The 27,404-nt window shown below is 52.5% G+C and overlaps 2 protein-coding genes across 9 annotated transcripts in view; one reads left to right on the top strand and one right to left on the bottom strand.

Moving 5' to 3' along the window:
• Window positions 1-27,404, top strand: part of CMTM4 (CKLF like MARVEL transmembrane domain containing 4) — a 116,801-nt gene that overhangs the window by 69,061 nt on the left and 20,336 nt on the right. For 2 of the 4 annotated variants that reach the window (XM_034940362.3, XM_034940363.3), the window contains exons 3-4: window positions 3,968-4,066; window positions 7,529-7,689. In XM_034940362.3, coding sequence (XP_034796253.1) covers window positions 3,968-4,066; window positions 7,529-7,689 — 260 coding nt within the window. Of the gene's footprint in view, window positions 1-3,967; window positions 4,067-7,528; window positions 14,985-27,404 lie in introns of those variants that run through there. The other 2 variants (XM_034940364.3, XM_024925976.4) reach the window with 2 other exon arrangements.
• On the bottom strand, window positions 15,988-25,483 carry CMTM3 (CKLF like MARVEL transmembrane domain containing 3). Of its 5 annotated transcripts, none has more exons than XM_034940366.4 (6): window positions 24,924-25,483; window positions 24,527-24,748; window positions 21,273-21,428; window positions 20,207-20,302; window positions 19,734-19,854; window positions 15,988-17,124 (listed from the first exon to the last, which is right to left on the bottom strand). In XM_034940366.4, the coding sequence occupies exons 2-6, from the start codon at window positions 24,671-24,673 to the stop codon at window positions 17,096-17,098; spliced, it is 549 nt and encodes a 182-aa protein (XP_034796257.1). In that variant the 5' UTR covers window positions 24,674-24,748; window positions 24,924-25,483; the 3' UTR covers window positions 15,988-17,095. The 5 variants fall into 5 exon arrangements, with proteins under 5 accessions (XP_034796257.1, XP_063453697.1, XP_034796258.1 ...); XM_063597627.1 differs by having other exon boundaries at window positions 24,997-25,483; XM_034940367.4 differs by having other exon boundaries at window positions 25,030-25,483.

Here is a 27,404-nt window from a genome sequence, read left to right as displayed (position 1 = left end):
TATGTGAATTATATCTCAATAAAGCTGTTTAAAAATACATGATATGACCCAATGAAGGGTAACCACTTAAAATACTTGAGTATAAATCCTTCTAAACTGTTCTCTCTAGACAGTCTTTTGCGTATGCATGTGTGTTGTGATATGTGAGTGCAGAAAAATGGAACCATTAAAATCATGCTTTTTCATTTAAATTATTGTACCTTACATGTTAAATATATAACTACGTGATTATTTTTAATGACTGCATAGTGTTCCATTATGGAAATACCATTTTATTGAACAACTCCCCTATTGAGCACTTTGTTTGCTTCCTTATACTTAGACCTTTTTGCCTTATATCATTTATTTATTTATTTTTTTGAGACAGAGTCTCACGCTGTCCCCCAGGCTGCAGTGCAGAGGCGCAGTCTCCGCTCACTGCAGCCTCGACCTCCTGGGCTCAAACAATCTTCCTACCTCAGCCTTCCAAGTAGCTGGGACTACAGGAACGCACTACCATGCCTGGCTAATTTTTTTGAATTTTTTTGAATTTTTTTGTAGAGACAGGGTTTTGCTGTGTTGCCCAGGCTGGTCTCGAACTCCTGAGCTCAAACAATCCACCCACCTCAGCCTCCCAAGTGTTGGGATTACAGGCAGGAGCCACCATGCCTGGCCCCCAATATGATTTTCTTTTTTTTCCTTTTTTTCTTTTTTTTTTCTTTGAGATGGAGTCTCATTCTGTCTCTCAGGCTGGAGTGCAGTGGCGCAATCTGGGCTCACAGCAACCTCCACCTCCTGGATTCACGCAGTTCTCCTGCCTCAGCCTCCGGAGTAGCTGGGACTACAGGCATGTGCTACTATGCCCAGCTAACTTTGTTTTTTTTTTGAGAGGGAGTCTCACTCTGTCGCCCAGGCTGGAGTGCAGTGGCGAGATCTTGGCTCATTGCAACCTCCGCCCCCTGGCCTCTAGCGATTCTCTTGCCTCAGCCTGCTGAGTAACTGGGACTACACGGTGCATGCCACCGTGCCTGGCTAATTTTTTGTGTTTTAGTAGAGATGGGGTTTCGCCATATTGCCTAGGGTGGTCTTGAACTCCTGAGCTCAGGCTGTCCACTCACCTTGGCCTCCCAAAGTGCTGGGATTACAGATGTGAGCCACCACGCCTGGCCACAGCTAATTTTTAGTAGAGACGGGGTCTAGCTAATTTTTGTATTTTTAGTAGAGATGGGGTTTCACCATATTTGCCAGGCTGGTCTCCATCTCCTGACCTCAGGTGATCCGCCCACCTTGGCCTCCCAAAGTGCTGGGATTATAGGCGTGAGCCGCTGTGCCTGGCCTCCCTTTTTCTTTTTATTCTGTTGACTTGTTAGAAAAACTGGGTCATTTATCCTGTAGAGGGTCTTGCAGTTGAGTTGGCTGCATGCACCCTCATGGTAGTGTTTCATATGTCCTTCTTTCCCCATTTTCTCTGTGACCTAGTCATTGATCTCAGGGCAGTGTGGTGCTATAGCAGCTGCTCTGACAATTGAAATGTTTTCTGATCTGCTCTGCCCTTGAGGCAGTCACTTGTCACACGTGGCCACTGAGCACTCGAATTGTGGCTAGTGTGATTGAAGAGTGAAATTTTTTATCTTATATGAATTAGTTTAACTTCAGTCACATATGGATAGTGTTTGCCCTATTGGACAGCACAGTCCTAGAAGCTCAATTATATTTAGATTCATCTTTTAAGCAAGTGCTTCAGTATTTAAATATGATTCAGTGGGATTTGAGGAGGCAGATATGTTATGCTCTTATTAGCAGTTGCTGGCATTTTTTCCCCCTGGTTTAATCTGGTTCCTTAGCCTCAGATCATGTTGAAAGATTATTTTTTATCTTTTTAAAATAGGCTTTTTGACATATTTTTTCCCTGTATTCGCTGATCCCATTCATCATCTCATTCTCCACTCACTACTGTTAATGATCATTACTAAAGCAAATTTAAAACTACTGATACTCCTACAACTTTAAAATTTTTGACTGTTTTCTTTCTTCTTTTTCTTTTTTTTTTTTTTGAGACAGAGTTTCGCTCTTGTTGCCTAGGCTGGAGTGCAATGGCGCAGTCTTGGCTCACTGCAACCTCCGCCTCCCGGGTTCCAGCGATTCTCCTGCCTCAGCCTCCCGAGTAGCTGGGATTACAGGCATGTGCCACCACACCCGGCTAATATTGTATTTTTAGTAGAGACGGGGTTTTTCCATGTTGGTCAGGCTGGTCTCGAACTCCCAACCTCAGGTGATCCGCCTGCCTCGGCCTCCCAAAGTGCTGGGATTACAGGCATGAGCCACCATGCCCAGCCTGTTTGTTTTCTAGCCCTTTGCTGCATCTCTATTTTTATGTAGTCACTGTTAATGTTGATACTGTTTTATTTGATGTTTGACCTCACAGTGTATTATATTTTCCCCTCGTTTCTGAATAGTCTTTGCTTTGGGAAGTATATTTTATATTCTCTTTTTACCCCTACAGCATCTTACCCAGAGCTGCGTGTAACTAAACGCTTCCTGGTTTGAATTTGTGAAAAATTTGCCCTGGCTTACGCAGGTCATAGCTGAAACCCATCCTGCTGGCAGATGTGTCTGAGCAGAGCTTTCCGTGAGCCAGGAGCAGGTTGGGTGTCTGCTGCAAGGCTCAGCACTGTTATGATGCCAGCATTGTCTCTTTACATCTTATTTTATTATTTTATTGAGACAAGAGTCTCGCTCTGTCACCCAGGCTAGAGTGCAGTGGCACGATCTTAGCTCACTGCAACCTCTGCCTCCCGGGTTCAAGTGATTCTCGTACTTCAGCTGCCCAAGTAGCTGGGATTACAGGCATGCGCCTCCATGCCCAGCTAATTTTTGTATTTTTAGTAGAGATGGGGTTTCACCATGTTGACCAGGCTGTTCTCGAACACCTGACCTCAAGTGATCCATCCGCCTCAGCCTCCCAAAGTGCTGGGATTACAGGCATGAGCCACCGCACCAGCCATCTTTACATCTTCAAAAAGAGGAAATCAACCTTGGAGCCAGGCCAGACCAGAGGATCCATCAGGTGTGGATAGTGTAATCAGCCTGGCACTCAGGCAGTTTGGGCTTTTTCCTGAATTTTTTTCCTATAGAGGTTTTAGAGGTACTCTGGTATGACCCAGGCTACTGGGTGCCTCATGCCAAAGTAGTAATAACAGAAGTGACAGTAAATATGTAGGCCACCGTAGCTGTGGGCCAGGCACCATGCTGGGCTCTTCACCTGTATGGTTCCATTTAATTCCTTCAACAACTCTGGGAGGAAGGGGGTACGTTCTCACGTAAAGCACAGAAACAAAGTAGCTTGTCCAAAGTCATATGGGTGGTTTGGACCCTGCTCAGGCTGTGACCTTTCATTACCCTGCTATGTTCCCTTCTACAAATAAGACGAGCTAAATCTGTGAAACGGTGGATGCATGCTGTGCAAGAAGCTTAGGAGAAAATTCTCCAGGCTTTAGTGACATAGAGGCTTGAAAGACTGCTTGAGAAAGAGCGTGAAGTCTGGCTAAGTGTGCTCTCTATGTGTGAAAGTTTGTTTTGAATGTCACATGTGAGTGCAGGGAATGCTGGAGGGATTTCACCAGTTTTAGTACATTTGGATCCTTGGGGAGCTTTGTCCGTAGCAAGATGATTTGAGTGTGGTTTTTAAAAGATGGCACCAGACCTCTAAATGGTAATTAGTGTTAGCAATTTTGGTTACTATTTCTTCCGAAAGGGTAGTGGGGTTGGTGAAAATGTAGATTTTGTGGTGGTGATTTATCAAGTAGTGTCATAAACTGTTAACTTTGCCTTCTTTTGTGTGACCAGTAACCCTGTGACATTGAGACTGAAATATGGAGCCACCAGGGAGGTTGGGTATCGTGGGTCTTATTTTGAAAGTTCTTCAGTTGCTTTTAGAGCAAAGATGGAATGGTTCTTTTCACTTGGTTTATTTTGTCTCTCTCTTTAGGATTTGGTCAACACTGGACTCAGCGCTTTCCTTTTCTTTATTGCTTCAATCGTACTGGCTGCTTTAAACCATAGAGCCGGAGCAGAAATTGCTGCCGTGGTAAGCAAACTCAAATGGTTAAAGCAAGCTGATCTGGGGACCTCCTGTGACCTGCTCGCCTGTCCCTGGCATGTGTCCTGCTCCCCCTCCTGTGGCTTTTCTTTGCTAAAGATGATGTTACTGGGCCAGTGGGGGTCCCAGTCCCTTCAGTGCTGTGGTTCTCAAAGTATGAGCCCCAGAACAGCAGCCTTGGCATCTGTTAGACATCCTTAGGCTCCGCTCCAGAGCTACTGAGTCAGAAATGTATTTGAAGTAACCCTCTGGATGATACAGATGCGCTCTCAAGTTCAAGAACCCCTGCTTTGGTTCGTTTCCAACACAGTCCTTGATGTCTAAGAGCCTTATCTGCCTGGGGAAGGGAGGGTTCTTGAATGCAGTCATGACACCATTTAGCAGTCACATGACATTTCAAGGTGGAAATGCCACGGCAGGTGGGGACCAGATAATGTAGGACTTCCCCTCTCCATGCCCTGCATTTCTGTATGGTTCTCAGTTTATGAGGAACAGTTATCCTTTTTGTAATGGGGGGATTAAAAGGTTTATAAATGATTAAACGAACTGCTCTCCCAGGTGCCACTCAGGCGATTTGTAAGTCTTAATAATTAAAACTCTGTGCTTCTTACTCTGGAGCTGCTTACTTGGAGCTGCCCCATGAGAGGCAGGTGTGGGATGGGGGCTGTGATGTGGAACATTGGCCCTGTGGCTTGATTTGGGACCCACATGTGAAACCCTGATTTTCTGTCTATGTTACATTTTTTTTTTTTTTTTTATTTAAAGTAGTCTTTTTTTTTTTTTTTTTTCTTTTTTATTGATCATTCTTGGGTGTTTCTCGCAGAGGGGGATTTGGCAGGGTCACAGGACAATAGTGGAGGGAAGGTCAGCAGATAAACAAGTGAACAAAGTTCTCTGGTTTTCCTAGGCAGAGGACCCTGCGGCCTTCCGCAGTGTTTGTGTCCCTGGGTACTTGAGATTAAGGAGTGGTGATGACTCTTAACGAACATGCTGCCTTCAAGCATCTGTTTAACAAAGCACATCTTGCACCGCCCTTAATCCATTCAACCCTGAGTGGATACAGCACATGTTTCAGAGAGCACAGGGTTGGGGGTAAGGTCACAGATCAACAGGATCCCAAGGCAGAAGAATTTTTCTTAGTACAGAACAAAATGAAAAGTCTCCCATGTCTACCTCTTTCTACACAGACACAGCAACCATCCGATTTCTCAATCTTTTCCCCACCTTTCCCCCCTTTCTATTCCACAAAACCGCCATTGTCTTCATGGCCCGTTCTCAATGAGCTGTTGAGTACACCTCCCAGATGGGGTGGTGGCCGGGCAGAGGAGCTCCTCACTTCCCAGTAGGGGCGGCCGGGCAGAAGCGCCCCTCACCTCCCGGACGGGGCGGCTGGCCGGGCGGGGGGCTGACCCCCCCACCTCCCTCCCGGACGGGGCGGCTGGCCGGGCGGGGGGCTGACCCCCCCACCTCCCTCCCGGACGGGGCGGCTGGCCGGGCAGAGGGGCTCCTCACTTCCCAGAAGGGGCGGCCGGGCAGAGGCGCCCCTCACCTCCCGGATGGGGCGGCTGGCCAGGCGGGGGGCTAACTCCCCCACCTCCCTCCCGGACGGGGCGGCTGGCCGGGCCGGGGGCTGACCCCCCCACCTCCCTCCCAGACAGAGCGGCTGGCCGGGCAGAGGGGCTCCTCACTTCCCAGTAGGGGCGGCCGGGCAGAGGCGCCCCCCCCATCTCCTGGACAGGGCGGCTGGCCGGGCAGGGGGCTGATCCCCCCACCTCCCTCCCGGACGGGGCGGCTGGCCAGGCGGGGGGCTGATCCCCCCACCTCCCTCCCGGACGGGGCGGCTGGCCGGGCGGGGGGCTGACCCCCCCACCTCCCTCCTGGATGGGGCGGCTGGCCGGGAGGGGGGCTGACCCCCCCACTTCCCTCCCGGATGGGGCGGCTGGCCGGGCAGAGGGGCTCCTCACTTCCCAGTAGGGGCGGCCGGGCAGAGGCACCCCTCGCCTCCCGGACGGGGCGGCTGGCCAGGCGGGGGGCTGACCCCCCCACCTCCCTCCTGGACGAGGCGGCTGGCCGGGCAGAGGGGCTCCTCACTTCCCTGTAGGGGCGGCCGGGCAGAGGTGCCCCTCACCTCCCGGATGGGGCGGCTGGCCGGGCGGGGGGCTGACCCCCCCACCTCCCTCCCAGACGAGGAGGGAGGACGCTCCTCACTTCTCAGACGGGGTGGCTGCCGGGCGGAGGGGCTCCTCACTTCTCAGACGGGGCGGTTGCCAGGCAGAGGGTCTCCTCACTTCTCAGACAGGGCGGCCGGGCAGAGACACTCCTCACATCCCGGACGGGGCGGCAGGGCAGAGGTGCTCCCCACATCTCAGACGATGGGCGGCCGGGCAGAGACGCTCCTCACTTCCCAGATGTGATGGCGGCCGGGAAGAGGCGCTCCTCACTTCCTAGATGGGATGGCGGCCGGGCAGAGACACTCCTCACTTTCCAGACTGGGCAGCCAGGCAGAGGGGCTCCTCACATCCCAGACGATGGGCAGTCAGGCGGAGACGCTCCTCACTTCCCAGACGGGGTGGCTGCCAGGCAGAGGCTGCAATCTCGGCATTTAGGGAGGCCAAGGCAGGCGGCTGGGAGGTGGTTGTAGCGAGCCGAGATCACGCCACTGCACTCCAGCCTGGGCGCCATTGAGCACTGAGTTAACGAGACTCCGTCTGCAATCCCGGCACCTCGGGAGGCCGAGGCTGGCGGATCACTCGCGGTTAGGAGCTGGAGACCAGCCCAGCCGACACATCGAAACCCCGTCTCCACCAAAAAAATACGAAAACCAGTCAGGCGTGGCGGCGCACGCCTGCAATCACAGGCACTCGGCAGGCTGAGGCAGGAGAATCGGGCAGGGAGGTTGCAGTGAGCTGAGATGGCAGCAGTACCGTCCAGCTTCGGCTCGGCATCAGAGGGAGACCGTGGAAAGAGGGGAGAGGGGAGAGGGGGGAGGGGGGAGGGGAGAGGGGAGACGTCTATGTTAGATTTTGTCTGCACTGTATTTTCTCATCTGGGACCAGAGGCCCTGAAGGTGCAGTAAAAGAGGTACTTTTGTGATTTATTTTCTTATACGTCCAAAATACTTCAAAGGAAACCTTAGGCTGTCTTTAGGTCAGGCAAGATTTTCTGTGTGTCACATGACTAGAGACTCAGCTGTGGTGTGACAGCCACACATCCAGCAGGGCTGGGCACAGGCTTCCCTTTGACTCTGAGCCACCCCGTCATATGTATTTGAAACAAGACTTTAGATCAAATGGGGCTGCTGAGAGGGGGAAGAGATCAAGGAATGAAGGCACAGGGTTGTAATGATCAGTTGGCAGAGCAGGAAGGGGCTGCATGTGGCTTGGGTCACCACGGAAGCCTTGAGGGGCCAGGCCACGTGCCCGAGGACTAACTGTGCTGGTGTGTTTTTAGATATTTGGCTTCTTGGCGACTGCGGCATATGCAGTGAACACATTCCTGGCAGTGCAGAAATGGAGAGTCAGCGTCCGCCAGCAGAGCACCAATGACTACATCCGAGCCCGCACGGAGTCCAGGGATGTGGACAGTCGCCCTGAGATCCAGCGCCTGGACACGTGAGGACCTGCCTGGATCCTCCTCCCTCCCGTCCTCGTGCCTGTCTCTCAGTCAAGTTTTCTTTCCCTTGTCCTGTCAGATTTCCATGTGATTCAGTTGAATTTTGTCCTCTTTGGTAAAAGTTCATTTTGGGAAAGGGTTTCCCGAGTGGCCCAGTGGGCGGGTCCGCGGTGGAGTTGGGAGGCCCACGTTCCTCAGCGTTTGGGGCTGTGGAGCAGCCGGCGTCACTGCCCAGGTCCACTTGAGGTCTTACCTGCCCTGAAGCACAGGCTTCCTTTGACTCTGAGCCACCTTGTCGTGTGTATTTGTAACAAGACTTTGGATTAAATGGGGCTGCTAAGAGGGGGGAAATATGAAGGAATGAAGGGACAGCATTGGAACGGTCAGTCGGCAGTGGTTCTCAGGCAGCCTTAGGCACCACCTGCTCCAAGTCAGTGTTGAGTCTGCGTGCTGGGATCCAGCCCACTCCTCGTCTTCCATGCCAGGGCCCCCAGGCAGCCAGCACCAGCCCAAAGGCCACAGGGCTGGGGAAAGCTGATGTCCTGTTAGGATGGCTCCCAGGGACCTCTGACTCAAGGAAGGGTGACCTTTTGTTTCCTACTCTGCTGAGAAATCACTTGATTCTTCCTCAAATGAATCACCTTCCTGAACCCCAGGTTCTTCTCCAGGAATATGGGGGCCATCTTGTTATGGGACTATCTTGTTTTCCAGTTTCCTGCCTACCCTAAATACTTTGAGGCTGAATTGCAGATTTTCAGTCATTTTACCTTCTCAGGTAAAAGCCATGAAAGAAACAAGCCTACTCCACCAGCCAAAGCACTTGCCCATTTGCTGGCTTCATGAACCACAGGTGGGAGGTATGTGTTTGTGTTAAAAAACAGCATGCACACGCGTGCGCGCACACATGCACACACACACCCCTCTATTTTAGGGATGTGTGCTAATTTTCTAAATGCCTGCAAAGAGTTCTAAAATGATTCTGAGCAGATTCGTCTAGGATTTGAAAATACTTGAATTTGCACCAGAACACACCCTTCCACCCATGTTTCAGAAGGCACTAATTGTCGCTTTGGGCGCCTCAGTGTCATAACTGTAGACATCATTCTTGGGAGTTGTTGGGGGGAAAAATCCTAGCTACTTAAGGTTTCTGATTGATTCTTGATAAAGTGAAGATTATTGTGTGTGGTGAATGAGTTCAGTGAGTCCCCGTGATGCAGTAGTTTTTTTAAAAAATTAGAGATTAATTATATCTTTTATGGAAAAAAGTTGTTTTAGTTTGTCAGGTTTTCCCTCTTTGAACTGTTTTTAATGTTTACAAACCTCACTTTAGGGCTAACATTTTGTGTTTAGCCCTCACAAAAAAGCACTTACTGTGGCAGGAAGATTTTGCAGTAACATGGAGAAATCCCCAAGATCAAGTGCTGACAAATGTTGACAGCTTTAGCAGCGTACTGTGTAATAAATAACTCCGAGGGGGCGGCGGGGGGTCTGTGCAAGAAAGCGTCCCCTTATGCACATGTGGCGTCTCATTCCCCAGAAAAGGACAGCATCTGAGCTCACAGTGTTGATCAGGCAACACTGCTGGGCTGGGGGTCGGAGTTGGGGTTAGCTTCCTGCACCAACACCTTCAGTACGATCTGAGTTGGGAGCAGTGTCCCAGGCTATGTGGCTGAGCACCACGTCTGCCTCCGGGGCTGACCCTGCTAGCCTGTTAACAACTCGTCTCCCCTCTGCTCCCACAGAGAGGGCAGCCAGGCCAGCTCACAGCTGGGTGTGCTGCCTGGCAGGTCTGTTGAGTGTGTTTGCAAAGTCAAAATTGGGCTTATCTCTCTTTGAGAGTTCCTTTTAAAATAGGGCCACAAAGGCTCAGCCTTGCATTAAATGGGGCCCACTTGGAAGGACCATCCTGAGCTTTATCAGAAATCTCCTGCTGGGAATCATGTTACTTGGCCCCCAGAAAAGGCCATCTTTGAAGTGAGATTGAAAACAAGAACACCATTCAGATGGGCTTGTTGCCCAAGTTTTCCCAGGTCACTTCAGTAAAACCACTTGATCATCTGGTGAAAGAGGGGGGCAGGTGGTTGGCCTCCTGAGGATATGTTGTCAGCTGCAAGAAATAGTTCTGAAGTCACTGAAACTAAATGCAGATGAATGACCAAAAAGGATGACACGCCAGAGAGTGACTTAGGAGTTAATTTGCATCTTCGTGATAGACTCTTCAGAATTATTTATGTCCCTGTAACTATTTAATATCCTTTGTGCCGTGAGGCTCCTCGGTGGTTTTGTAAATGTTCTCCTTGTATTTAATTAACTCCCACTAGAACCGGAAGTGGTGCCATGGACGCTTCCTAGTTGATGTAATGTGTGGTTGCACATGTCATCATGTATAGACCACGTGGTGATGAAAGTTCTGGAGGGAATAGGGTTATCCAAGGTGAATATGAAGACGCCTATATTTTTCTTATATTGCCTCTGTATGCAAACAGAAGACAATCGATATCTGGGGGCCTTAAAATGACCTCTTGGCAAATTGAAGGATGCGTTTTTGCGTTTAATAGTTTCAATAGGGACCAATATCAGTTTGGTTTGGGGCATTTGAAGGCTGAGCGACCTTAGTTTTTCTCAGTGTTCTGGTGGGACGATATTGGTTTTCACATTTAAAGCAAAACTTGAAGAAACTGCAGTTGCTGTGTGCATTTGGGTTTTTTCCTGGACACTGTACAGCTGAAACCCTCAAGCATTTGGTGGAACCTCTGGTGGTTTTAGATGGATGCAAACACTGACGTCCTCAGAGAAAGTTTATTTTGGCACTGATTGGGTGGATTTGGTATTTTTTCCCTCTGATTCTCTTTGATATCCTTCTTTCACACTGCTGAAGGCATGGGAGGGAAATATGTTTTCCCTGCCTTAAAGAGGGATTACAGTCAGGAAAGGCTGGAGATACTTGTTGGCCCCACATAAAGCTGGGAAGAACAGACGCAGTTACAGATTAAAATCTCGTCAGAGAAGTTTGATTTGAAGTAAACAGCCATCCGAGGGAGGTGACTTTTGTCTACAGAAAAAGCAAGAATGTGGCAGCCTGCACAGCCCCAATACACATCTTCCTTGGCAATGTGAGCTGAAGCCAGCATGGGCAAGGCCGGCCCAGCTCTGAGGGCTTGGCCCTGGGAAGCCGGCGGCACCCCCAGCCCTTCGGGCCCTGTTACTGTCCCCTGGCAGGAAGGCTCACGCCTGTGGGCAGCCAGGGAATGTGTCTGACCTCCACCCTATGTCAGGTGCTTCTGGGACAGCTTCGTGACTCAGTTGAAAACATTCTGACTCTCTTCAAGTTTGCAGTTACATCTGTGGTTCTTGGAAGCTGTCCTAGTGAGTCAGCCTTGGGTTAAGCCTGAGGAGACCAAGCTCCAAAACCTTTGTGCACTCATGTACGTGAATTCTTGCTTGCAGTGAATGAGACCTGAACAACCCTAGTGGGTGCCATGTCCTGCGTGTGGCCCAGGCGTACCTTTTCTTGTAGATTCACATGAGAAACCCGTCACCTATCCATGTGCTCTGAGAGGTGGACTGAGGTCTAATCCCTTTCTGTGCCAGATTTTCTGTGGGTTGGTCTTAGCACCTAGGAGATGAATAGAGCATGGAGACACCTGAACAATTTAGTGATTCTGCAAGGCAGTGATGATTTAAGGGTTCCTATTGTCTCATCTGTGTTCAAAACAAAACAATCATGAAGTCTTTGTGCCACTGCCTGACTGTCATCTTCTCCAGATCTTGTTTACAGAGAAATAATGACATTAAACAGGTATCAGAAAGGGGAAAAAGTTTCTAGGCCAAGAGCTGCTGGTGGATTCTCTTGAGCAGAATAACAAGTTGCTTCCTGCTCCAGGGACTGCCATTAGCTTGTGAAGTCTCTAGGTGCCTTGTTATTTCCTAGTGAAGTTGCAGAATCCAGGGTTTTTTCCAGGTTTGTCTTATTTTATCAGCACCCACGTCCAGGCCCAACAGCTTGGTAGGCTGGTGAGGTCCACACACGGCCAGGTCTGGGAGATAAGGGAGGAAGCAGTGGCCTGGAACACCCCACCTGTCTGCTATCAGCACTAGACAGCTCAGGCTGTCTTGGAAACGTGTACTTTGTTAACTGCCTTCCTGTCCTCTTGTCTTTGAAAGCTGTCTCGCGTTCCACAGTCAGCTTGAGGGCAAGAGTGGGATGCTGGGGACAGGTCTTTCCCATCCTGTGGGTGAGCTCCTGGCATCTGGCTCAGGAACCTGCTGGGTCCAGCAGGTGACTCTGAAGCTGGCTTGGCTGCCATCTCAGACAGGACGCAGGCCTGACACCCTCAGCTTTTTAGCTTTGTAAACTTCCCTGGCGCTTTGTAGAATCTTGTGTTTCTTCTCTTCTCAGCAGATATCATTCAAGTCACAAGAACTGTCTGGTTGAGAAAGTAATTTAAAATATTTGACCTTTTATGTTTCTTTTATTTAGAAACTGTGAGAGAAAATACCGTCAATATCTGTTAGGTCTAGAAAAATTTTCTTCCGAAAGTGAATGTTCTGTTTAATTCTTCTTCATGCACGCGAGTGGCATTTTGTACACTCTTTAGCTTGAAGTGGAGTGGGTCCTATTGTATTTTCCCTTCTTTTGTCTGGAATATATTCTTTTTCCATTTGGATACAGTTTTTCAACCTTTGGGATTTTTTTTTCCTTTCTAGTTTTTCCTACTCCACAAACGTAACAGTAAGGAAAAAATCACCCACAAACCCGCTGAGTTTGAATCACTGGCAACTTGCCTAGAAAAGTTCAGATGATGGGTCCTTGAACTGTGTATCTATTTCATAGGGTAAGTTTGTTGTCTATGTTTTTTTATGCTGAGGCTTTAATTCAGGTGACTTGCTATCTAGACACCTGGGGTGGCGTGTTTTCTTTGGGATGCGTAATACACAAAGGCCAGGGAGCCTTTGGCTTGGACCCCCAGGGAGCTATTGGAACTTTTAAAGTTTGAGTTTAGGAGTAAGAACATATCTCAGACCACCTTAGTCAGCTTTGCTGATGGGATTTAGGGCCAGGTCAGAGTTTCTTTTCATAACTGCCTGAAAAGAGAGATGGTGTGAAACAAGATTCTGATAATGGTTTGTGTGAGATTTGATCATAGTCTAAAACTATCACGTCTGAGTTGCCTTAGGATGACAGTGCTGACACCCAGTAGGAAGTATCCCATTTTTATCAGGAAAGTCAGTCACGCGTAGGGATGGTGAGGAGACGAGGGGAGAGGAGGGAGACCTGCTGGTGCCCTTGCACCAGGGTGAGGCCTGACTCACGCTGCTTCCCCCAACAGGCCCTGCTTTGCTTGCCTGCTTTCTCCAGAATCGATTTTGCAAGCTTCAAGATTCTGTTCCCCTCTTCGCAGAAGTGAGGAAGGCAAATACTCAGGGTTTGAAGGGAGACCTGGCCGGCCTGAGGGCTGGCAGATGTGAGGGCAGGACACCTGGGATGGACTCATAGGCTGGCCCAGGCCCAAAGGAGGCTGCCTGTTCCCAACTCTTTCACTCTAACCCATTTTAAAATGAGTTTTTGAATCTTGCCTCAAATTGACCTACTTGGATAAAATCAGTGCTTTTCCTAACTTGATTTTGTTTGACGTGGTTCCCTCTAAGAGAATGGTAGGAATTGAAACTATTTGTATATGTTGAAATTTGTAGGGGTTCAGGAACCCATGGCAGAAACACTAAACTATTTATTTACAAGTATGACTATTTTTTTTTCAAAGTGGGCAATTCTTTGTATATTTTAAGGCAAATAATCACTTCACCTCTGGTGCCTTCCATGCGTCGCATAAGCACTCTTGTCAATCATGGAATTGGAAAAAAAGATGTACATTTAGTTAAACAAGATAACACTATTTTTGTAGCATGATTTTTGATTGTGTCCTTTTAATATTGTTTTCAACAATGGTAGTTTTGAGGTTTTGGCCATTTTCTCTTTACACTTCGTATGTATTTTAAAGAAGAAAAAAAACAAAAAAAATTCCCTGGCTATTCCTCTTTCCTCTCTGCTGCTGCTTCTCCTGCATCTTGTTCCTGCTTATTTAAATAGTCTGAGAGTAAGAGTATATTTCTGTGAAATAATTATAAGTCAGTATAATTGCATTTGGCATTTTTTAACCACTTGCTCAGTTTGGAGCCACTGCTCACCTCAAACAGTACAAAGAAAGTGGTTCCATATTTTACAAACAGAAGAGTAGCATCAGAGCCCTGACCTCCTGTCTTTGGGTGTAAAATGGTGAGAGGCCAGTGTCTGGCTCCTTCCCCTGTGGTTTGGGCTGGTGAACTGAGCCCAAGCGTATTCTCTGGCCTGGGCCCCTTCCAGAATCAGTGCGGGCGTCCTGCAGAGGCATGGCCTTCCTGCCGCTGCAGAGTGGGAAGCTTCCCGGGGGACCTCAGCCGGCTCCGGGGCTCTCATCTTCCACTCGGATCTCAGATTGGTTCGTTGTGGATGCTCTGGCTAGGCTCGGCGGCCTTTTCCAGGCTTCAGGCCTGAACAAAACAGGCTGTTTGCTGTGAGGAGCTAGATGACACCAAGACACAGACACGTACTCTTCACCGGCTCCTTTTGCTTCTCCTTCCTGCAGGACGTGAGTTATGTCTGGTCCCAAAACCCTTGAGTAAACTAGCTGAGCCATTGCAAATGAAGGTACAGATGGATTGAAACATAAAATTGTAGCTTTTGGTGTCCTTCTGAAGGGTCAGAATATGTAATTATTTGATAACCAAGGAAGTCAAGTCAGATGGCTAAGTAGTAACTTTCCAATATGATTTCTCCGTGGTACTTCACCTGGTGGCACTTTTGGGGGGCAATGTTAACAACTATCACATTTTACTCATCAAGTCTCTTTCATTTCGGCAGTTTAAAGACACAACTGTGGGCTTTCTGAGGCGATGCCCGTTGGGCAAACTTAGGTTTATGTGTTTGGTTTTTCAGCTGACGTGGAAGCCCTGGGTGGGCGTCCCCTGGCTGGCCTGGCTTTCGGGTTCAAGTCTGTATGTATGGAGTGGGTTGGGGCCCCAAAGCTTTGCTGCTATTGATTTGTCCCCGACAGCAGGCAAAGCCTCACATTGCCCTCAATTTTCCCCCTTTCATTTGAAGGACCAATTTTTCATGGTACTTGTCTTGATCTTTTTCATAGTGTTCAAATCTGTATTTTTGTATGTAGAGGGAAATAATTTTCTCAACACTAATCGTTAATAACTATTGTATTAAATTGTCATGAAGGAACTCGTTTAATAAATGGACGTGTAAGGATGTCGTTGTCTCTCCTCACTCTGAGTGGCCTCCTCTGCCCCTTAAACGTTACGGATCCAGTTCCTGAAATAGGGCTGCTGTGTGGAGGTTGAACAGAGCCACGATCCTCAGGGTGGAACAAGGCCTCTGTGACACCAGCTTTGCCGCTTTGCCAGGGCTTACAAGGTGGAATGTAAATTCCACCAGGGGCCTCTCCACTCCTGCACACCCAGCTTTCTTACCCATTTTCAGCACATGTGGTGTGTGACAGTTTGGGTGGAATGTCTTGTCTTTTCCCATCAGCCTGGATAAGAATGCGGACCCGGGTCCTCCAGGGCTGTAGTTCTCTGGGCTGTTATGCAACCAGCTTCCAAACCAGGAGAGCCCCAGGGTTCCGGCTGCCTGAGGCTGCCGTGAGACACTATCCTGATGTGTAAGTGAGAGGGCCCTGGGCCAGTTACCCGACCTCTGTCTCAGTTTCTTTGTTTGTAAAACAGGGTAGTGTGAGAACTAGAGCAGGGGTCCCCAACCCCTGGGCAGTGGACTGGTACCCTGGGACCTGTTAGGAGCCAGGCCGCACAGCAGAGGTGGGTGGCAAGCAACGGCATTACCGCCTGAGCTCTGCCTCCTGTCAGATTGGCAGTGGGATTAGGTTCTCATAGGAACGTGAATCCTATTGTAAACTGTGCATGCTACGGATCTAGGTTGTGTGCTCCTTATGAGAATCTAATGCCTGATGATCTGAGATAGAACAGTCTCATCCTGAAACCATCCCCTCCCACCCTCACCCCAACCCACCCGCCAACCCCCAGTCCATGGAAAAACTGTCTTCCACGAAACTGGTCCCTGGTGCCAAAAAGGTTAGGGAAATAAAGGATTAAATGGTAGTCAGATTTCACGTGTATTTTTGCTAAAACTGAAAGCTGTCAGGATCCACATTGGCGTTACCAGTTTGTACTGAAGCCTGACACAATACCCAACAGTATTGCTCTGGTTTTTTCAAACACACACTCCAAGCAAGTGGTCAGTCTGGCTTAATTCATTATGGCTTTTTTTCAGGGTAAGAGATTCACATGCAAGAGAATAAGGCTACAAATGCTCCAAACATGGGTCCAGAACTCTGGCTCTTTTGTGAGGCCTAGAGTCACAGAAAATGCCATCTGTTAAGAAGCTGCTTTTGCATAAAAAAATATAAAAAGTTACAAAATTCCATCAAAGACAGATACACAGTATAAATCGTTAGGTGAACACAGAAGGCTGGTCTCATCTCCTGCAGTGGCCCATAGACCTGCCCTGAGGTCTGGAAGTTCACTGTCCTGAGGGTCCAGGAACTCCTGCCTGCTGGCTGGGCTCTAGGAAGAAGGAGGGTTTGGCTGGGCCCGCCCAGCTCCCCATGACACTGTCACTGTGATGCCACTGTTGTACCCTCTGTCTTCTGGACCAGTCAGTCTATGAGCTCTTCTTTGAAACAGTCTTAGACCCAGAATGGTCATCTCACCCCCAGAAGACATGGTTTCCAAGGGTGGGAGGTGTTAGTTATGGGTGCCGAGCCCCACTTCCTGGGCGACAAGGCAAAGGTCAATTTCTCCCTGCTTCAAGAATGAAGAGGGAACTGGTGCTCCTTGAACCAAAGATTCTTGGAAGGGTCATTGTCACCAAAGTGGCTGGTGTGGGCAGGAGCACCAAGTGCAGACAAACCCACCGGGGCCTGGCGGGGCAGCCCTGTCATGGTTTCTGTCTTTGTTCCTGTTAGTGAAACAGAAGACCCCCGACCCCCGCCACCTAGCATCATGGAACACCTGCTGCCCAGATACAGACAAGGCTCTGCTTTGTCTCCTTGTGCTGGTTTTTGGCAGAGAGGTTAAAGGGCTGAAGGCCTGTGGGACAGAAATGGGGAGAAGGAGTGGGATACCCAAGATGCCCTCATACGCAGCGTGGTCAACAGTGCTGAGCTGAGGGGCAAGCCTGGTAGGCTGGGCTCAGGCAGAACCTGAGGCTGTAGGGGGCCTGCTGTGTCCGCAGCCCCCTCTGCAACTCAGAAGTCCAGGCCTCCGCTCCAACGCCAGCGACCCCTGTGAGGCGCAGGGGTGGAGGCCTGTGTGGCTCAGGTTGCCAAGGCACCCGCCAGGCCTTCAGTCAGAGTCCGAGTCGGAATTCTCTTCTGAAAGGAAAGCAGAGAGGATGCTTGGCAGGAGGCTCAGGGCAGCGGTGCCTGGGAACGGTCTCTGGGGAAGCACAGCTGGGTTGCTGGCAGGAGCCTGGGTGCAGGCCTCCTGCAGCCGACTCTACCGTTCCCAGTGATCGCTGGCATCAGGGCAGGCCGCGGGCCTGAGGCCCTCCACAGGCAGCAGCCACTTTCTCTCTCTCTCTCTTTTTTTTTTTTTGTTGTTTTTTGTTTTTGAGACAGAGTCTTGCTCATCACCCAGGCTGGAGTGCAATGGCGGGATCTCGACTCACTGCAACTTCCTCCCTCCTGAGTAGCTGGGATTATAAGCGTGTGCCACCACACCTGGCTAATTTTTGTACTTTTAGTAGAGATGGGCTTTCACCAGGCTGGTCTTGAACTCCTGACCTCAGGTGATCTACCCACCTCAGCCTCCCAAAGTGCTGGGGTAACAGGCGTGAGCCACCGTGCCCGGCCGCAGAAGCCACTTGCACCTCCAGGGTGTGGGTGCGGGTGCAGGTGAGGGTGTTTCCACCCCAAGACTGAAGCCCAGGTGCCCCTTCCTCAGGCCCAGCCCCTCCGGAGTCTCCCTGGGCTTTTCTCAGCTGGGTGGGTCAGGGCTGTACCTCTGCATTCCAGCTCTACCCCCACCCCCAGGTTCAGCAGGACAAGGTGAGGACAGCTATTTTCTTGTCCCCCAAACTAAAATATACTGGAAAATCAGCAAGCCTCTTTTTAGCCATTTTATATCTTCAATCCCCCTCCCCCAATCCTTGTTTAATATTGTAATCAGAAACAATTTTATAATGGTAAGGGCCTGCCTATGAGGTGTACCTCGAGGGTTCCTGAAATCCCAGTTCTGTCTCGGAGCTCTGTAGAGCCTTCTAGAACCTCCACCCCAGAAGGAAAAGCACCAGAGTCACTAACCCCCCACCCCACCCCAGTGCTGGTTGCTACTTCCTGATGCTCATCCCCTCCCTGGCCAGCCTCTGTCTCTCAGAACCCCAGTCAGTCCCCATGAGCTGTCGCTGGCTCATGGCTGGGCTCAGGGCTGGGGTGTGGGCAGCCTAGTCCCTAAACCCCAGCTCTGTCCCTCACTCCTGTTCCTGGGCTGCACTTGTCAGATTTTGTGGGTTTTGCTATATTCAGTTTTTTCCCCCCGAGGTGGAGTCTCGCTCTGTCGCCCAGGCTGGAGTGCGATGTCTTGATCTCAGGTCACTGCAACCTCCGCCTCCCATAGGTGATTCTCCTGCCTCAGCCTCCCGAGTAGCTGGGATTACAGGCGGGTGCCACCATGCCTGGCTGATTTTTGTATTTTTAGTAGAGATGGGGTTTCACCGTGTTGGCCAGGCTGGTCTCAAACTCCTGACCTCAAGTGATCCACCCGTCTCGGCCTCCCAAAGTGTTGAGATTACAGGCGTGAGCCACTGTGCCTGGCTGCTATATTCAATTCTAACATATAAGTCAAGAATAATTTTACAGCAAAATAATTGTTACATATGTGAAACTCTCCAAATAGTAAAACAAAAAAACAAAAAAAAAACCACCCAAGTTTCCACTGACGTTTACTAATTGTTCCCTGGGCTAGTTGTCTGGGATCACTTGCTGCGGGCAACTGGGAGCAGGTTGCAGAGCCTGAGGAAACCGCCTGGGAGCTCTAACCTAATATTTGCCAAGGGACGGGATGGGATGAGTGGCATTCATTTTCAGCAGAAGGACGGTTTCTGGGATTCACAAATCCCCATGGCCCCAGCACCTGGCTGTTAGGAAACCAGTGGCTCTTAAGCCTAACCTACTGGTCCTGCCTAGGGAAGATCCCAACCACAGGGTGGGGCCTGCAGGCCCTTCCAGAGCTGCCCTTGTCTACCTGTCCAGCCACAGGCACTGCCAGCACAGGGGCACATCCGCCTGGTCCAGAGAAGCATCTCCCCAGGCAGAAGCGCCTGCTGTCTCTGCTCTCAGCCTTCTTCCCTACACCGGCCTGGTCTCTTCTGCCTGCATACTCCTCTACTGCCATCCGTCAGGACCCAGCTCTAGTGTCCCCTCCAGAGCCTCGGGCCAGCTGACACCCAGCGTGGGCCTGCTTTCAGCTACTGTATCCCTCCCTCTATCGGCTCCTATTTTACTGTCGTCATTGCTGCCCCATCTGGCCCCTCCCCTGGTACGGGACACATCATCTGTCCCTTGCCACGGTTTCTGGGTCTGACTCCTTTCTGGGCTCTGAGCTTCCCAGGACAGGCCTGGATGGGTAAGACAGCAGAGGGGCTGGGTTTGGGGGGTGGCCACTCTGGATCCCAGGTGGACAGGTGCCCGAGAGTGACTGGCTGCCCGGGGGGGTCGTCCAGGGAGACTTGCCGGCCTGGCCCGAGGCTCAGCCATGCCCACTGCTTGCCCCTCCTAGAAAGGCTGGGGTGAGGGTGCACGAGGCGAATGGGACTGGCTTTGGATCAGTGCTGCATGAGGGTAGGTGAGAATGGGCTGTGAAAACACTTCCTGCCATGGGGAGAGAGGAAATGATCCCACCCCAGCCTCAAACTAGCTGGCATCCCCGAGGGAGGGCAGGCCCCTGTTGCAGCACTGCTGGGGTGATCAGGGCAGCCGCTCACCTTCTGTCTTGTGGGCTGTGGTCTCATCTGCAGAGTCCCCTTGTTTGAGGAATTTGGCCACGTCGTTAAAGATCAGGTAGAAATCAATTGCAAACACGATGGTAGCAAAGAAGCCAAACACCTGTGGACAGGGTGGATGGGACGCATCACAGGGCTGACTCCCTGCTCCGGGAGGCTGCTGCCCCAGCCTCACGGCCCATTTCAGATCTGCTTGGACAAACAGCCCGAGTGACAGGCACAGACCCCTCTGAGTAACGGAAGTGGGAAAATGAGCTGTGAACTTGGTTTGACAAACAGCCTTTCAAAACCCTGGGTAGAGTCAGTCTTTAACGAGAGGACTTTGGAATCATCATCGGGACCCACATGAGACCCCAGGGGGGCCCCAGCAGGGAAAGGCTCTGCCCCAGGTCCCACCCTAAATGAGGGGCTAGAGGGGCATCTGCAGTTTCCAGAGGGGTGGGGCGGCTGCTCACCCCAGCGGCTTTGGAAGCCCCATCCGAGTACTTGGCGACGGCCGTGATGGAGATAGCAAAGTAGATGAGGGCCGCGGTGACACAGCGCAGGAAGTCCTGGGGAGAGAGGGGCATGCTGCCCTGAGCCCCTGGAGCTGAGCACAGCATGGGGAGGAGGCCTGGCAGCCTGGTCGTGTTCCCAGCCCCAGGCCTAGCACCTGAGGGCTCCTACCCCGTCCTGGCCCCACCCACATGCCTAGGCCCTTGTCCCACCCCCCAGGTGCCTCTGCTGCCTTGCCAGCAGCTGACACTGCCCTATCCCGGGTCCAGCGGGGCTGCTGTCCTAAGCTCTGGGCAAAAAACTGTGTGGATCAGGCTGTAGCCTGCCCTGCGATGCAGTGGAAGCAGAAGTTGGAAACACCCCCACCTGCTCCCTTCCCGCTCTCCATTGGGGAGATCTGGCTCTGGGCCTCGGCTTTGTCACACTCTTGTGGCCGATCCATTCATGGACCACAGTTTCTGCTTATCCGTCCCTAAGATGGGGACACAGAGGGTGCAGCCCTCCTGAGGCAGCAGATGCTGGATATGAAGTCAAGAGACAAGGGTTCAAGTTGAGCCTTTGCTGCCCTTTCTCTAGGACACATTTCATTCAGCGAGGTCCACTGGGGTCTGGGCCCTCACAGGTGATAAAACGAGGTCAGGGTTGCTGATGGCTGAAGTCTGGGTAAGCCCTGCAAGTCCTCAGTTAACCTGTCCTGCCCACGTAGAAATGGCTTGAATTCCTGTGGCGGCAGCTCATTCCTGTAGGCCCGGTGGGGAGCACCGGCGCCACCTGGTGGCCAGAGACCCCTCTCCAGGTTCCCTGCCTCACAGACCTGCTCTAGAGGCACCACAGCCCACTTGAGGTCACAGGGCTGCTGAGTAGTGGAGCTGGGATGATCTGAAGCTGGGTCTCTCCATCCAGTTCTAACCAACTGCAAACTCCAGCACACTAGAGAAAGGATAAGGGCCCAAGTGCACGACTCCGGACTCCTCATCTGGCCACTTTGTGCAGGGCACCCCTCCCTCCTGGGGCCCCTGTCCTCACCATCATGGGCCAGCACAAGCCCTGCCACTTGTCATTCAGCTGCATGGCATCAGCAAAGAGGAAGTACAAGGCCAGCAGGAACTCCAGCAGAGGCGCTGTGAGGAAGGCAGATGCTGAGGACGCCACATAGCAGATAAAAGTGATGAATGAGAGACCCTGCGGGGAAGGAGTTTGAGGTGAAGTCAGAGCCTTTTCATGCTCCTTGTCCAGTGCTCCTCTGAGCCAGGCCCTGTGGTCAGGATAGAGGAGGTTCCAGCAAGGGAAGCCAACTGCTCACAGTCCCGCAGCTGGGAAGTGGCAGAGCCAGATTAGAATCCCAGGCCAAGCACAGTGGCTCACACCTGTAATCCCAGCACTTTGAGAGGTCCAGGCAGGTGGATTGCTTGAGCCCAGAAATTTGACCCCAGCTTGGGCAACATGGCAAAACCTCATCTCGGCAAAATACACAAAAATTAGCCGGGCATGGTGGTGTGTGCCTGAAATCCCAGCTACTTGGGAGGCTGAGGTGGGAGGATCACCTGAGCCCGGGGAGGTCGAGGCTGCAGTGAGCTGTGATCAGGCCACTGCACTCCATCCTGGGTGAGAGAGAGAGAGACCCTGTCCGCACCCGCCCCTACAAAAAAAAAAAAACCCCAGCATGGCCCAGGCTCACACCTATGCTGCCTCCCAGTCCTGGGCATGGCCCTGAGTCCTCACCTTACCCCACCCCAGCTCCCTGCCAGGACCTAGTCAGAAAGCCCCAGTCTTCCAAGCACATGCACTCCACTCAGTGCCCTGCGGAGGGAAATCAAAGCGAGGCAGGAACCAGTTTCCAAAAAGTAACACCCAACACCAAAGACGTGTGCTCGTCACTGAATGTAGATTTCACCTTGAAAAGAAAAAACAAACCTTGAACCTTAATGATATGCGTCCTGAAGTGTTCAGAGTTGAAATGTCCTGATGTCTGCAATTTATTTTGTGTTAAAAGATAAAATGGCTTGATGGACAGATAGATAAAGCAAAAAAATCTTTCGGAGTTTCAATGTATTTGCAAATTTTCATAATGATAAGAAAGGAACATCTAACAGAGGGTGCGTTGGCACTGACACCTCAGGCTCTGCTGCCTTATTCATACAGGGCCAGCTGTGAAAGGTGGGGCCAGCTGTACTTGAACTACAAGAATCAAAATGTTCACTGTGGTCTTGCCCACAACTCTGTAGGTGGGAAGAGCTGATGCAGGAGGATGTCGAGCCCTGGGCAGTCCTGCAGCCCAGGTGCGCTGCAGAGCAGGCCAAGGTGACCTGTTGGCCAGCCTGGGGCTCCACAATGCCTGGTACCCTGAGGCTCACGGGCATCTCCTCTGACCCTCACATCCACCCATGAGCACAGCCCCACTTTACAGATGAGAAGACTCTGTCACATGGCTAATCAGAGGCTACTAGAATTTGAACCCAGGGCTGGCTGACCCCCCAGATAGAGTTATCTTACCTCCGCCCCAGAGATGGAGTCTTGCTCCGTCTCCCAGGCTGGAGTGCAGTGGCACGATCTCAGTTCACTGCAACCTCCACCTCCCGGGTTCAAGTGATTCTCCTGCCTCAGCCTTCCCGAGTAGCTGGGATTACAGGCGCCCGCCACCAAACCCAGCTAATTTTTTTATTTTTAGTAGAGACAGGGTTTCACCATGCTGGCCAGGCTGGTCTCGAATTCCTGACCTCAGGCGATCCACCCACCTCGGCCTCCTAAAGTGTTGGAATTACAGGCATGAGCCACCACGCCGGGCCCAGGTAGAGTTCTTAAGCAACTTGGCACTGTGGGTGTTGGGGAGGCCATCTGTCCCTGGTTTCTGTCACTGTGGCTGCGTTTGAACATGTCTATGGCTGAGTAGTTTCTAGTGGGTGCAGGAGTCCCCATGGGGACACCCAGATGCCCCACAGGAAGCACTGTGGCTGCTTCAGACAAATGAACTGCAGGGATCCCAGGGGGTCCCCAGAGCACCCCCATTTGCTCTGCACATGGCCTTGGGTGCAGCTGAGCCCCCTTTGGAAAGATAGACTAAGGCATAGAGACGGGCTGGGAGGCTGCTGGGGCCTCCCAGGAAGGCCTTCCATGGGACTGACCCAGCTCTGGCCCTCCCCTTCCTGTCTCCTATGCCTGCACCCCAAAGCCTAATTCTGGGGATTCCCCTCTCAATTCCTGTTTTTTCATCCCGCGATTTCTGGGGCCACTTCCTCTCTCTGTTTCTGTCCATCTCAGCCTCTGCACTTGCTTGGCCTGGGGCTGGGAGTGTGGGCTCGGAGTGTGGCATTGGTGTCTCACTTGGGCGTTGGGCAGGTGGCTTCTGGGCTGACCGTGGGAGAGGCTGCAGGACCACCTTAGGCCCTCTGCCCTGAGCGACCAGGGAGAGGTCCCGGAGCAGAATCCCCCTTCCTCCTGCCCCCACCCTCCGGGCCGCTCTCACTGGGCCCCTCAGTTGAGCCACCTGTCAAATCAGGCGCCTGAGCGCTCTCATCTGTAAAGTGGGGACAAGGGCAGGAAGCGCCAAGTCCCTGGGATCTAAGCAACAAGTGGCCGCCGCCGTGCGCCGCTCTCTCCTCCCGCCTCCCCCGGTCTCCGGCCCGGCCTCTCCCTCCCCATCCCCGGCGGCCCAGCGCCACCCCTACCCCACAGCGGACAGTGCGGGCGCCTCCGGTGTCCAGAGGACAAAGAAGCCCCACCGGCCGGGGTGGGGGCGAGGGCGGAGTAGGAAGGAGCCCGGCCGCGGAGGGGAGGAGGGCGATGAAGTCACCGCGGGGCCGCCTCACCCAGTCCCGGGGGTGGGGGATCCCTCCCGCTCCGCACGGCCCCCCGCCCGCTCGGCCCTGCAGGTCGAGGCCCCGGCCCGCACTACCCGCGCGCAGGAAAGCGGACCCCGCTGCGGCCCGGGAGTCCCGGAGGTCCGAGTTGCCCGAGTCCCCGGGGCCCAGAGAGGGCGGGGGCGCCTGGCTCACACAGCAGGACCCACATCCCCGGGCCCCACCCACTTCCCACGGCCCCCAGCTCTGGACTCGCGGGGACAGCGCCGCGGATGGCCTGGGCTCGGGCCCCGCCCCGCCGTCCAAAGTTTGGGGACCTCGACCCAACTTCGCCAGGCGCCCAAGAGAAGTCGGCCGAGGCGGCGCGGAGAGGGGGTATCGGAGCACGGCGGCCGCCCCCGGACCCCACCCGCGCCCCGACGTCCTCCTCCGAAAGGAGCCGCGCAGTCCCAGCGGGGCGGCCGAGGGTCCCGCCGCACTCACCGACTCGGCCAGCAGGAGGCGGCCTTTGAGAGAGCAGAGGAAAGCCCGCGCCGGCAGCAGGGCGCGGAGCCCGGGGACCGCGGGGCCGGGACGGGAGCCGCCGGCAGGCTCGGGGTCCGGGTCGGGGTCGGGGTCTGGGGGCCACATGGCGGCGGCGGCGGTACGGCCGGGGCTCGGCCTGGCTCCCCTCTTCTCGCGCCCGGAGGGAAGCGGAAACCCGGGCTGTGCGGAAGGAGGGCAGGCGACACTGGCTCGCGCAGGGGCGCATCCCCCGCCGCCACGCCCCGCCCCGCCCCCACCCGCTCCTCCAGCCCGCCCCTCCCCCTCGGACCCCGGCTGCGGGGGATGCTGGGCCCGACCCGCCCCCTCCCCGGCCTGGGGCCTCCGCAGACTCCACCTTCTTCTTCACCCTGGTTCGGGCCGCTGGAGACCTCCCGATCACCGCCCCGGCACCCCTTCGGAGCTCCCACCCGTCTGCCCCTATCCAGAAGGGCTGTCTATACTCGCTGTCTCCGGTCTAACTTCCTGCCCGTGCGCGTGTCTGGGATCCGGGAACCCAGGCGTCTAAACAGCAAAGACCCCGGCCGTGATGTCGGCTCCGCAACCCATGCCCTCTCTTTTTCTTGGGGGTCGGAGTTTTCTTGCGACTTTCTTGGCCACCCCTCCTGTCCCCGGCCAGCCCCACCCTCCTCCAGGGCCTCTTTGTTGGCTGTTCCAGGCCTCGGTCCTGCACCCGCCTCCCCCAACCCATTCTCAGAAGACTCTCAGACCTGCAAGCACAGCTCCAGGCACACACACAGACACACACACACACGCGCGCGCGCGCAAACACACACAGGCACGCACATCTGCAGGACTTCCTGACCTGCAGTCCCCCCACCCCAACACATCTCTCTCTCTCTCACACACACACACACACACTCCACACGCACATGCGTGCACATCTAGAGAGCGTCTGGAGTTCAGCGTGATCAAGACCCAGCTTCCTGTGCCTCTGCGAAGGGCACTGCCCCCTCCTTTCCTTCCACCTGACTAGCGGAGACCTGCGGGTTGTCCTTGTCCCTCTTCACCGGCAGTCTGTAACCAAGGTCCTCCCACTTTCACCTCCTATAACTTTCTCTGAACTCTGTCTACTTCTCACCACCACTAGATCCGAAACCATTCCTGCCTGCTCCCCGCTGAACTGCTGTGATGGTGTCTTTAAGAGGTTTTCTCTCTGGGCAGCCGGGGGAGAGCTTATGGCACAGTACTGCGCACCCTTGACATAACTAACTCCATCTTAGAAAAAGACTTCATTTTATATTTCATAGGGTGCTTTGCCAACAAGGGCAAGATGTTTTGTTTAATAAAAAATAGAAGGTCAGGCGCTGTGGCTCATGCCTGTAATCTCAGCACGTTGGGAGGCGGAGGTGGGTGGATCACGAGGTCAGGAGTTCAAGACCAGCCTGGCCAATATAGTGAAACCCCGTGTCTACTAAAAATACAAAAATTAGCTGGGCGTGGTGGCACCGTGCCTATAATCTCAGCTACTCAGGAGGCTGAGGCACAAGAATCGCTTGAACCCGGGAGGCATAGGTTGCAGTGAGCCAAAATCACACCACTGCACCCCAGCCTGGGCGACAGAGCAAGACTCTGTCTCAAAAAATAAAAAAATAAAATAAATAAAGACTGCATCCAACCAGATAAGGACACAAAGAAGCACACTGTTCCTCGACCGTTTCTCACCAGAGCACTCTGTGACTACAAAACAGCAGCCCAGCAGCCTTAACTGACAACCATCCCACTGCCATTCATAAGAACTCTGCATCTGCCTCCCAAGGCTCTGCCCCTCAAAGACTCTGCAAGACCCTCAAGCCCAGACCAGGATTCCTTTTGTCTTCTTCCTTACCCTGGAACTGGTTCCTTAACCCTTTCTCCTATCTCTTTTTCTCTTGATGTTAAATGCTACTTTGTTTGTTGTGGAATGTTTATAACATTTACATGTGGATTAAGTATACTATTATATGTGGTTTGCAATATTGACTGACTTGTGGAGTGGCTTGAGCCCATGTGCTCACTACTGAGTGAACGAGAAGTACTAAGGAAAATTGGCTCCTTGGGTCTGGGTGCAGTGGCCCATGCCTATAATTCCAGCATTTTGGGAGGCTGAGGCAGGCAGATCACCTGAGGTCAGGAGTTCGAGACCAGCTTGGCCAACATGGCGAAAACCCATCTCCACTAAAAATACAAAAATTAGCTGGGCGTGGTGGCACAGGCCTGTAACCCCAGCTACTTGGGAGGGTGAGGCATGAGAATCACTTGAACCCAGAAGGCAGAGGTTGCAGTGAGCTGAGATCGCACCACTGCACTCCAGCTGCACTCCAGCCTGGGCGGCAGAGTGAGACTCTGTATGAAAGAAAAAAGAAGAAGAAGAAGAAGAAGAAGCAAATTGGCTCCTTGGGATAGCTCGTGGCTTTTGTTTTTTTTTACCCTTGGGTATAGGGTGAATAAAAATCTGACATTGTGGAAAGACACAAACACGTGTGGACCTAGTTATCTCTTTTTTCTTTCTTGAGACAGAGTCTCACTCTGTCACCCAGGCTGGAGTGCAGTGGCATGATCTTGGCTCACTGCAACCTCCACCTCCCAGATTCAAGGGATTCTCATGCCTCAGTCTCCCAAGTAGCTGGGATTACAGGCCTGTGCCACCACACCCAGCTAATTTTTGTATTTTTAGTAGAGACAGGGTTTTGCCATGTTGGCCAGGCTGGTCTTGAACTCCTGGCCTCCAACAATCTTCCCGCCTCGGCCTCCCAAAGGTTTGGGATTACAGGCGTGAGCCACTGCACCTGGCCGGACCTGGTTATCTCTAGACCTTGTACCACTCATGACAATCACC

Source organism: Pan paniscus, chromosome 18, assembly GCF_029289425.2.
Source record: "Pan paniscus chromosome 18, NHGRI_mPanPan1-v2.0_pri, whole genome shotgun sequence".
Taxonomy (NCBI): Eukaryota; Metazoa; Chordata; class Mammalia; order Primates; family Hominidae; genus Pan; species Pan paniscus.
This window is presented reverse-complemented; position numbering and strand designations above follow the sequence as displayed.

Coding starts and splice junctions, on each gene's coding strand:
- CMTM3 (XM_034940366.4), bottom strand. CDS start 24,673: ATGTGGCCCCCAGACCCCGACCCCGACCCGGACCCCGAGCCTGCCGGC. Junction 19,855..20,206: donor GGGCTTCCAAAGCCGCTGGG/GTGAGCAGCCGC, acceptor CCCTGTCCACAG/GTGTTTGGCTTCTTTGCTAC. Junction 17,125..19,733: donor CACAGCCCACAAGACAGAAG/GTGAGCGGCTGC, acceptor CTTTCCTTTCAG/AAGAGAATTCCGACTCGGAC.